General features: G+C 47.3%; 1 protein-coding gene across 1 annotated transcript in view; it reads left to right on the top strand.

The window, feature by feature from the left end:
- Positions 1-11,460, top strand: part of si:dkey-91i10.3 (cytochrome P450) — a 24,009-nt gene extending 12,549 nt beyond the window's left edge. The window contains exons 3-9 of the mRNA XM_041264638.1: positions 680-879; positions 2,926-3,123; positions 3,303-3,466; positions 4,615-4,781; positions 6,279-6,360; positions 6,844-7,047; positions 10,397-11,460. Of these exons, the coding sequence (XP_041120572.1) occupies positions 680-879; positions 2,926-3,123; positions 3,303-3,466; positions 4,615-4,781; positions 6,279-6,360; positions 6,844-7,047; positions 10,397-10,513 (1,132 nt within the window). The 3' untranslated portion in view covers positions 10,514-11,460. The remainder of the gene's footprint in view (positions 1-679; positions 880-2,925; positions 3,124-3,302; positions 3,467-4,614; positions 4,782-6,278; positions 6,361-6,843; positions 7,048-10,396) is intronic.
- Positions 11,461-12,045: the final 585 nt, after the last annotated feature.

The following is a 12,045-nucleotide window of genomic DNA, read 5'->3' as shown; positions in this document are numbered from 1 at the left end:
TTAGTTGTTAATCAGCACAATAAAAATTCACTACACCTGCTGCACATTTTTCAACCACATCTAGCGAATTTTATCCAAATATAAGTGATAAGTTTCTTTTGATACTCAAATATAAGTGATACGTTTCTTTTGATGCTCAAATGTAAATGATCAGTTTCTTTTGATGCTCAAATGTAAGTGATCAGTTTCTTTTGATGCTCAAATGTAAATGATCAGTTTCTTTTGATGCTCAAATGTAAGTGATCAGTTTCTTTTGATGCTCAAATGTAAGTGATACGTTTCTTTTGATGCTCAAATGTAAGTGATACGTTTCTTTTGATGCTCAAATGTAAGTGATCAGTTTCTTTTGATGCTCAAATGTAAGTGATCAGTTTCTTTTGATGCTCAAATGTAAGTGATCAGTTTCTTTTGATGCTCAGTATACTAACCTGAGCAGACAGATCCAACATGTCACTCTGCATGGAAGGGAACAAAACAAGAGTCAAATGTCAAAGTGGCACTGGGCCATGTTTCAAAGCGTTTTCTCCATTCTTTCATTAACTGATTGTTATTGTTAGTATTTATTGATATTATTATTATTTGATACTGCGTGCTTGTTTCTGCTGTAAGTGACATGCAGAATGCTTTGAGGTGGTATGAGAGACTCTATAGCAGTCCACTGCATTGCCCTTGATTTCAGAATGGGTCCTGAATGGCAGCGAATCCGCAGTATACTGAACCCCAGGATGCTGCAGCCCAGGCATGTATCCAACTACTCCCCTGCCATCAACCAGGTGGTGACGGACTTCACCCAGAGGATTCAGCGGCTCAGGGATGAGCAAGGGGGCGGGCTGCTGGTCAATGACATGGCCGTGGAGCTCTACAAGTTTGCATTTGAAGGTACGAAAGTGCAGCAGGTGTGGCTTTGTTAGTAACCAGGAGCTGCCCTCCATTACCATTTCAAAAAAAAAATCTAATCATACAAATATTGTGCTAAAGGGTAGGCCTGATAAGAATCTAGGTAAAATCAAATAAATAAAAACATACAAATTGAAATTTTTTTCCAGGCAGGCATCCCTTTAGCTCAATTCTAGGTTGTTTTTGTGTTTGTTTTGCTTGCTGTATACGTCTGTTTTACAGGAAATCTCTTCTTGTTGTTGCAGTTACTTGTCTATTGTTAATCTCTTGCTCTGTACATGTGTCTGTACTGGTGGCTCGATATTCCAGTTGAGTTTTCAGGGCAGCTGCCTTCAGGACAAGAACAGATTACCGTAGCTGGTATTTAAACTTGACATTGGCACAGCATTTGTTAGGCAGCCCTTGTGCTCCCTGCTCATTATTATTGAAGAGATTGTAGTCCCAGTAGTGAGCAGGCATAACAGTTCACTGATGATGAGATGCTAAAAGCTGCTTTGGTAGTTCTCACACGTATTATAATCAAGACACTGGACCTTGCTGGAATTTTTCTAAATCAGAGTTTTCATCTTCAATGCCAAGTTCACGATCAGCACCAGGAAAGCAGGCTATAAAACCAGATCTCACCTTGCACTAGTTCCAGCTTGGCACTGGGCTGGTATTAAACCATTCAAATAAACCAAAGCAAGATATTAACCATTGTTGCTTCAAACATTAGCTTCAAATTCTTAATCCCCCGTCCCCTCCACCCCTGAATATCGGGTTAGTGTGTTCCCGACACTGAGTCTGGCCTTGAGGAGATTACATTGTACCTTTGTGCTGCTGAGTTGATCAAATATTTCCTGACCTTTGTGCTTTGTCTAGATAGGGTAAGGTTTAAATGTTATCCTGAGAGATTGTACACAGCTGAAAAGAGCCAGGACTGCAGTAGAGCTGTAAACTGTTAACAGATGTCCGAGAGTAACCGGGTTGTTAACTTGGCATCTGAGCAGCGTGGCAGCAGCAGTTTCTATAGCACACTGTATGAAGTGCAGAGAAAACACACTGCAGAGCACTTGGGAGCTGCGTGAATAGCACTTCCGGATTCTGCAGACTCTTGAGGAGGCCTTGATAAATCTTGTGCAAGCTTGAGTATTAAATTGGGGTCATTATATATCACCTGATAATAACAGTAAGAGGGAGAGGAGGCAGTTACATTCCCCAGTGCTTGTCCTCGTCCAGCAGCTGACTCATCGTGTCGACTCTTGACTCAGCCAGCCATTCCACCCCCTGTGCACTCTCTCTGTAGAGAAGTGTGTCTGACCCTCTGCCCTGGGTCTGTCTGCACCTCATCACTGTACCCCCTGGCCTCATCAATTTTCCCCCTGGCCCTGGCCTCATCACTGTGCCCCCTGGCCCTGGCCTCATCATTGTGCCCCCTGGCCTCATCACTGTGCCCCTTGGCCTTGCCTCATCATTGTGCCCCCTGGCCTCATCACTGTGCCCCCTGGCCCTGGCCTCATCACTGTGCCCCCTGGCCCTGGCCTCATCACTGTGCCCCCTGGCCCTGGCCTCATCATTGTGCCCCCTGGCCTCATCACTGTGCCCCTTGGCCTTGCCTCATCATTGTGCCCCCTGGCCTCATCACTGTGTCCCATGGCTCTGGCCTCATCACTGTGCCCCCCGGCCCTGGCCTCATCACTGTGCCCCCTGGCCCTGGCCTCATCACTGTGCCCCCTGGCCCTGGCCTCATCACTGTGCCCCCTGGCCCTGGCCTCATCACTGTGCTCCCTGGCCCTGGCCTCATCACTGTGCCCCCTGGCTCTGGCCTCATCACTGTGTCCCATGGCTCTGGCCTCATCACTGTGTCCCATGGCTCTGGCCTCATCACTGTGCCCCCTGGCCCTGGCCTCATCACTGTGCCCCCTGGCTCTGGCCTCATCACTGTGTCCCATGGCTCTGGCCTCATCACTGTGCCCCCTGGCCCTGGCCTCATCACTGTGCCCCCTGGCCCTGGTACTGTTCTTCTGATACTCTTTTTATTTCTGAAAGGTATTTGCTCAGTCCTGTTTGAAACCCGAATGGGCTGCCTTAATGACCACGTCCCTGAAGAAACTCAGAAGTTCATTGAGTCCGTGGGCGAGATGTTCCGCCTGTCATCGGTGGTCGTGCTCTTCCCCAAATCCGTCTGGCCCTACCTGCCCTTCTGGAAGCACTTTGTGGTAGTCTGGGATCATCTCTTCAGAATCGGTGAGTCTGGCCCTGTTCTGAGCCTCCTCAGTGTGAACAGGAACGCTCTCAGTGCTGGATCAAGCACGAACCCAGACTCCAAACAGAAAGACATGCAAAGGTAGTTAACCCGCTGTGCCACGAAACCCCAATTACATGCCTGTGTTAAATGCAATTTTCCTGTTTCCTTCTGCACCCAGCCAAGATGCTGATTGACAGCAAGGTGAAGGAAATCCATGGAAAGATAGAGAAGGGTGAGCCGGTGGAAGGGGAGTACCTAACCCACCTGCTGACCAGTGACAAAATGTCAGTGACAGAGATCCAGGGCAGCATCACAGAGTTGCTGCTGGCTGGGGTAGACACGGTAAGTTCAGTTCCTTCACTGTCTAACAGCCAACTTCTTCATCCACACACAGCTGTGCATGCAGACGGTTCCTCATACTGGGTCCTGGGTAACTCCCTGCGCACTGTCCCGGGTCCCGGGTAACTCCCTGTGCACTGTCCTGGGTCCCGGGTAACGCCCCGTGCACTGTCCCGGGTCCTGGGGTAACTCCCTGTGCACTGTCCCGGGTCCCGGGTAACTCCCTGTGCACTGTCCCAGGTCCTGGGGTAACTCCCTGTGCACTGTCCCAGGTCCTGGGTAACTCCCTGTGCACTGTTCCAGGTCCTGGGGTAACTCCCTGTGCACTGTTCCAGGTCCCGGGTAACTCCCTGTGCACTGTCCCAGGTCCTGGGTAACTCCCTGTGCACTGTCCCAGGTCCTGGGGTAACTCCCTGTGCACTGTCCCAGGTCCCGGGTAACTCCCTGTGCACTGTCCCAGGTCCCGGGTAACTCCCTGTGCACTGTCCCAGGTCCCGGGTAACTCCCTGTGCACTGTCCCAGGTCCCGGGTAACTCCCTGTGCACTGTTCCAGGTCCTGGGTAACTCCCTGTGCACTGTTCCAGGTCCCGGGTAACTCCCTGTGCACTGTCCCAGGTCCCGGGTAACTCCCTGTGCACTGTTCCAGGTCCTGGGTAACTCCCTGTGCACTGTTCCAGGTCCCGGGTAACTCCCTGTGCACTGTCCCAGGTCCTGGGTAACTCCCTGTGCACTGTTCCAGGTCCTGGGGTAACTCCCTGTGCACTGTCCCAGGTCCTGGGTAACTCCCTGTGCACTGTTCCAGGTCCCGGGTAACTCCCTGTGCACTGTTCCAGGTCCCGGGTAACTCCCTGTGCACTGTCCCAGGTCCCGGGTAACTCCCGGTACACTGTCCCAGGTCCTGGGGTAACTCCCTGTGCACTGTTCCAGGTCCCGGGTAACTCCCTGTGCACTGTTCCAGGTCCTGGGTAACTCCCTGAGCACTGTTTTGGCTGCTGCAGCTCCTGCTTCAGTTATTTCAGTTAGTTTCGAATGAACCACACAGCGCCTCCATCCTGTATGAAGGCTAACAGTTCAGGAGCGGTGAGCTACATCCTCCAGACACATTATGCTGCCTGTATGCAATTGATTTGTTAAATACTGCGCTCCTACAGACGTCCAACACCATCTCCTGGGCTCTGTACCACCTGGCTCGAGAACCGGAGATTCAGGAGATGCTTTACGAGGAAGTGAAGAGTGTGTGCCCGGGAGACAAAATACCAACGGCAGAAGACATTGCCAAGATGGCATGGTTAAAAGCAACAGTTAAAGAAACGCTACGGTAGGGCTCCACAGAACTCGCTTCCCTTCACTGAGCTCCAGCAGTGATGAGCAGCTGTTTCTCAGTGATGTGATGAGCTCCACACGACCACTGTTGAGGTCACTCATTTTTACAAGACTGCCTTCCTAGTGGGCCATGCAGCTAGCTGCTATCTCTAATCAGCTCAATGCAGAAGGAGGTGCAAGATTGTGTGTGGAACTGCTCCAGGGATATAAATCCATGTGTATACCAAGCTGAGTCTTGTAGTTCTTATTAATGAGGAGTCCTAGGAATCCACAGGAAAGGGTTAAAGCACCTCGTCGTAAGGGATGTTTAAAGACGTGTTCCACTGTATGCAGATCTCAGTAAGGGCTTGGTTTAAGACATGTTCTACTGTATGCAGATCTCAGTGAGGGCTTGGTTTAAGACATGTTCTACTGTATGCAGATCTCAGTAAGGGCTTGGTTTAAGACGTGTTCCACTGTATGCAGATCTCAGTAAGGGCTTGGTTTAAGACATGTTCCACTGTATGCAGATCTCAGTAAGGGCTTGGTTTAAGACATGTTCCACTGTATGCAGATCTCAGTAAGGGCTTGGTTTAAGACGTGTTCCACTGTATGCAGATCTCAGGAAGGGCTTGGTTTAAGACGTGTTCCACTGTATGCAGATCTCAGTAAGGGCTTGGTTTAAGACATGTTCTACTGTATGCAGATCTCAGTAAGGGCTTGGTTTAAGACGTGTTCCACTGTATGCAGATCTCAGTAAGGGCTTGGTTTAAGACATGTTCCACTGTATGCAGATCTCAGTAAGGGCTTGGTTTAAGACGTGTTCCACTGTATGCAGATCTCAGTAAGGGCTTGGTTTAAGACGTGTTCCACTGTATGCAGATCTCAGTAAGGGCTTGGTTTAAGACGTGTTCCACTGTATGCAGATCTCAGGAAGGGCTTGGTTTAAGACATGTTCTACTGTATGCAGATCTCAGTAAGGGCTTGGTTTAAGACATGTTCCACTGTATGCAGATCTCAGGAAGGGCTTGGTTTAAGACGTGTTCCACTGTATGCAGATCTCAGTAAGGGCTTGGTTTAAGACATGTTCTACTGTATGCAGATCTCAGGAAGGGCTTGGTTTAAGACGTGTTCCACTGTATGCAGATCTCAGGAAGGGCTTGGTTTAAGACGTGTTCCACTGTATGCAGATCTCAGTAAGGGCTTGGTTTAAGACGTGTTCCACTGTATGCAGATCTCAGTAAGGGCTTGGTTTAAGACATGTTCTACTGTATGCAGATCTCAGTAAGGGCTTGGTTTAAGACATGTTCCACTGTATGCAGATCTCAGTAAGGGCTTGGTTTAAGACATGTTCCACTGTATGCAGATCTCAGTAAGGGCTTGGTTTAAGACATGTTCCACTGTATGCAGATCTCAGGAAGGGCTCCCCTCCCCCTCAAACAGCAACAAGGTGCTGTTGTGACCCAGCCTGGGCAAATACAATGTATATTGAAGCTGTTTCCTTGCTCTTTAGGATGTATCCAGTGGTTCCAGGTAATGCCCGGGTCATTGTCGATAATGAAATAGTAGTCGGGGGATACCTGTTCCCCAAGAAGGTAAGTCGTAAGATATAAGCTCATCAGTTTTGTGCAGGACTTTTGAAGTTTTTGTGTCAAAGGATAGGCCTGTTACATATCTAGATTATGTCAGTAAGCGACTGTATACATTTGCAGTAAAACTTTATTTTTTTGTATCTTTTTATTGCAAATCATAAGAAATGCTTGTCAGGTTCCTGGTAGCTGGCTGATCTTGGTGAAGTGTGGTCTTAAAAGATTACTAATGATTCATAGTGGCTAGGGAACCCATTCCAACCCCACCCCAACCTTACCCTAGATACTTTAAATAGTCTTCAGGGGTACGATGGCATTGTTTTAAATTCCCCTGGACTTGCAAACAGCATTGTTAAAGTGACAACAGCATGCCCCACCCCCTCTCCAAAGCATTCTCTTTCACAGTAGATAGTCCTGTGTAGAAACCTGATATAGCAGGGTTGAGTGTTTGAAGCCATTAGTTCAGTCCAGCTCTTCCTGTTGTTCCAGACCCTTTTCCACCTCTGCCACTACGCTGTGTCCTATGAGGAGAGCAACTTTCCTGAGCCACACGCCTTCCGCCCAGAGCGCTGGCTCCGCGGGGAGGACAGGTGGAAGCAGCACCCGTTCAGCTCCGTCCCGTTCGGGTTTGGAATTCGAGCCTGTTTGGGGAGGAGGGTGGCTGAGCTGGAGATGTACTGTGTACTTTCAAGGGTACAGTATCTGTGCTGGAGATGTACTGTGTGCTTTCAGGGGCACAGTATCTGTGCTGGAGATGTACTGTGTGCTTTCAGGGGCACAGTATCTGTGCTGGAGATGTACTGTGTGCTTTCAGGGGCACAGTATCTATGCTGAAGATGTACTGTGTGCTTTCAGGGGCACAGTATCTGTGCTGAAGATGTACTGTGTGCTTTCAGGGGCACAGTATCTGTGCTGGAGATGTACTGTGTGCTTTCAGGGGCACAGTATCTGTGCTGGAGATGTACTGTGTGCTTTCAGGGGCACAGTATCTATGCTGAAGATGTACTGTGTGCTTTCAGGGGCACAGTATCTGTGCTGGAGATGTACTGTGTGCTTTCAGGGGCACAGTATCTGTGCTGGAGATGTACTGTGTGCTTTCAGGGGCACAGTATCTGTGCTGGAGATGTACTGTGTGCTTTCAGGGGCACAGTATCTGTGCTGGAGATGTACTGTGTGCTTTCAGGGGCACAGTATCTGTGCTGGAGATGTACTGTGTGCTTTCAGGGGCACAGTATCTGTGCTGGAGATGTACTGTGTGCTTTCAGGGGCACAGTATCTGTGCTGGAGATGTACTGTGTGCTTTCAGGGGCACAGTATCTGTGCTGGAGATGTACTGTGTGCTTTCAGGGGCACAGTATCTGTGCTGGAGATGTACTGTGTGCTTTCAGGGGCACAGTATCTGTGCTGGAGATGTACTGTGTGCTTTCAGGGGCACAGTATCTGTGCTGGAGATGTACTGTGTGCTTTCAGGGGCACAGTATCTGTGCTGGAGATGTACTGTGTGCTTTCAGGGGCACAGTATCTGTGCTGGAGATGTACTGTGTGCTTTCAGGGGCACAGTATCTGTGCTGGAGATGTACTGTGTGCTTTCAGGGGCACAGTATCTGTGCTGGAGATGTACTGTGTGCTTTCAGGGGCACAGTATCTGTGCTGGAGATGTACTGTGTGCTTTCAGGGGCACAGTATCTGTGCTGGAGATGTACTGTGTGCTTTCAGGGGCACAGTATCTATGCTGAAGATGTACTGTGTGCTTTCAGGGGCACAGTATCTGTGCTGGAGATGTAATGTGTGCTTTCAGGGGCACAGTATCTGTGCTGGAGATGTACTGTGTGCTTTCAGGGGCACAGTATCTGTGCTGGAGATGTACTGTGTGCTTTCAGGGGCACAGTATCTATGCTGAAGATGTACTGTGTACTTTCAGGGGCACAGTATCTGTGCTGGAGATGTACTGTGTGCTTTCAGGGGCACAGTATCTGTGCTGGAGATGTACTGTGTGCTTTCAGGGGCACAGTATCTGTGCTGGAGATGTACTGTGTGCTTTCAGGGGCACAGTATCTGTGCTGGAGATGTACTGTGTGCTTTCAGGGGCACAGTATCTGTGCTGGAGATGTACTGTGTGCTTTCAGGGGCACAGTATCTGTGCTGGAGATGTAATGTGTGCTTTCAGGGGCACAGTATCTGTGCTGGAGATGTAATGTGTGCTTAATCAGGGGCACATTATCTGGGTACATACAGTTTCAAGGGCATAGTAATCAAACCAGTAGGCTGTTTGTTTGTGTAATACCCATCCCCGAGTGCATGTACTTTTTGCCTAGTCTCGCTACGAGCCAGAAACACACACAGTAAAAACACGCCTCTTTTTTCAATTGCAGTCCAGGGTTTTATTTCCAACACATGTGAACGAAACAGAGAGAGAAATCAAACTCTAAAATAAAGCCTTGGTATTCAGTGCAGCTTTCAGGTCTGAACATTTATCTGTCGATAGTCAATTAATAAGCAGGTCTGAAAGCTGGGGAGGATGATGTAACTTAAAAAAGGATGGTGATTAAGTAGATTCAAGAAAATGCCCTCAAGAGTCCTTTTCTTCAGTCAGTTGCCAGGTTTATTGAAATATGCAGGGAGTCTGGTCCCAGGTTCAGGACAAACAGAATACTCATCATTACAATGTTTGCATGACATTAAATACCCTTCAGTATAGATGGTCCAAGGATATTACCCTTATAAAAATATCCCATAGTAAAAGCATAGCAAAGTGTTAAAAAGCATAGATGAGCATTGTGAAGCACAGAGAGGTATGGTAAAGCAAATATTATATAAACATGGCCAACCAGGGTAACTATGGGAAATGCATGGGTAAAACTGTAAAAAAAAAATACTGTGTCAAAAGGTTAAAGCTTTTGTGAAACAAACATGTTTTTCTGAATGTGTCTTTTTGGACAGGATGGTATTTACTAGTTTAAACTAGCCTGCTAAGTTAGTGAGAGACTCGTCTACTCTAGGATAAGGAGCGCCCCCTGCTGGCACTGATTATGTCTGTAAGGTTTATCAGTCTCCAGCTGTAACAATTATCAGACCATAATACAGATAAGGAGGGGTTGAGAAATACCTGGGCTGTCAGAGATATGGTGACATGACAAGACTCCCAGAAACACCCCATTGAGCCCATTGATCTCAGTGTGAAAGGAAACCTGCAAGTGCTTCTGGACTTTTCACAAAACAACTTGTCAGCCATTTCTTCCTAATTTTGCATTATTGCAGGTATGCATCAGGGTCACTGCTGCTGATTTCTTGCAGAAAGGTGTCTGAGATGAAGGTTTAGACTCCAGTATAACAAGGTTAATACCTGGGTTTGACGTGAGAAACTAAAACATTCAGAAAGGCTGCAAGACTTTAAACATGGCTGGGTCGATAGCAGAGACCACTGATTTACCTGAGTGTCTGTCTGTGTGTGCCTGTAGTGCCAAGCTCTTACAACCTGTACTGAGAATCCATTACCTATTGTCAGCGAATTTCTTCTCAATTCCACAATGTTCATTCTCCACAAGGCTCTGCTTTCTGGAAGGGCAAGCCACCTGAGACCACCTGTGTTTTTCATTTATAGTAAACAGTATACCTGGCTAAAATATGCAGTTTTTATATATAATTGTAACTGCTTGTGTGAATGCAGCTCTGACTGTGAGAGCGCAGCTCTGATAGTTTGAATGCATCTCTGATTGTGGAAAAGAACAGCTCTGATTGTTTGAGCGCAGCTTGGATTTTGAAAGCACAGCTCTGATTGTGAGAGCACAGCTCTAATTGTGAGAGCACAGCTCTGATAGTGTGAATGCAGCTCTGATTGTGAGAGCGCAGCTCAGATTGTGTGAACGCAGCTCTGATTGTGAGAGCGCAGCTCGGATTGTATGAGCGCAGCTCGGATTGTGTGAACGCAGCTCGGATTGTATGAGCGCAGCTCAGATTGTGTGAACACAGTTCGGATTGTGTGAGTGCAGCTCTGCGGGGTGCATGTCACTCATGTACTTTTCTTCTCTGTTTCCCACTGTAGCTGATTAAACAGTTTGAAGTGCGTCCAGATCCTTCTGGGAAGACAGTGAAGGCAAAGACCAGGACGGTGATGGTTCCTGGAACTCCGATCAACCTGCAGTTCCTGGACAGGAAATAGAGGAACCCTTTTTTGTGTGTGTGTGTGTGTGTGTGTGTCTCTATTTTTAATCATTGAATTTCATTCGCACTTTATATATAAAACTGAACAAACTCACAGCATTAAAACAGTCTGAATAATCCCATACAATAGAAGCATGATGATGGAAGTTCAAAGCTGTGGAGAGTGTACTGCTCCAGTTACTGGGCATTGATCTTCCATTAGTGTCACAGGTTTTACTCGAAAGGGTTTACAGCTAACAGACTCATTCTAGAACTCTTAGCTGTCATACGCATCCTTTGTATTTCCCTTTTGAAGATGCTGTGTGTTGATATCCTGTTCGGGTGAAAGCATGTGACTGATTTGAAAGCATGTCACTGATTTGAAAGCGTGGCGCTTATGGGAGGAAGCAGCTGACTGGTCAGTGACGAGGTGTTCAAGGGGTGCACACTAGCAGAATAACTAGAAGGGATACAAACTACTGGAAGAGCCAGCTAGCATTGTTTAAAATGAACAGTGTCATTTTCTATACACTTGGATATACACAGTGCAAGGTAAGACTTCAGGACTGAGTTCATTCGCTGTATTAACCGCTGTTTATCGCTTTGCCCGGATAAAACCTTAGCTGTCCAGTGCATTACCAGCAATGGAAACGCAGTGGGTTTGAAACCTGTGTTGTACACTGGCACTGATACAGTGCCGAGGGGCTGCACACAGTCACACTGTGGTGGTACCATTGGTACAGCAAGATATGAAACTGATGTTTTGTTTTATTTTGTTTTTCAGTGAGCTATGTAAAGGTTTGAATAGTGTCCCTTGAAATCAACTCGTGTAGCTGCCTATGTGCCAATACTGCATTGCTATTACAGTGTCACTATCCATGTGGTGCATTGCTATTGCAGTGTCACTGTATTGCCATGTGGTGCATTGCTATTGCAGTGTCACTATCCATGTGGTGCATTGCTATTGCAGTGTCACTATCCATGTGGTGCATTGCTATTGCAGTGTCACTATCCATGTGGTGCATTGCTATTGCAGTGTCACTATCCATGTGGTGCATTGCTATTGCAGTGTCACTATCCATGTGGTGCATTGCTATTGCAGTGTCACTATCCATGTGGTGCATTGCTATTGCAGTGTCACTATCCATGTGGTGCATTGCTATTGCAGTGCCACTATCCATGTGGTGCATTGCTATTGCAGTGTCACTATCCATGTGGTGCATTGCTATTGCAGTGTCACTATCCATGTGGTGCATTGCTATTGCAGTGTCACTATCCATGTGGTGCATTGCTATTGCAGTGTCACTATCCATGTGGTGCATTGCTATTGCAGTGTCACTGTATCCATGTGGTGCATTGCTATTGCAGTGCCACTGTATCCATGTGGTGCATTGCTATTGCAGTGTCACTGTATCCATGTGGTCAGGAGAAACTCCCATTGTATTCATTTAGGATGCCTAAATCATCATCATTAGGATTGCCTAAATCATCCTTTTTTTCACTTACAAATACGCAAGCAGTTGTAATGAATCTCCTCCTAGTTAGTCCCCA

Source organism: Polyodon spathula, chromosome 11 (assembly GCF_017654505.1).
Source record: "Polyodon spathula isolate WHYD16114869_AA chromosome 11, ASM1765450v1, whole genome shotgun sequence".
Lineage (NCBI taxonomy): Eukaryota > Metazoa > Chordata > Actinopteri > Acipenseriformes > Polyodontidae > Polyodon > Polyodon spathula.
This window is presented reverse-complemented; position numbering and strand designations above follow the sequence as displayed.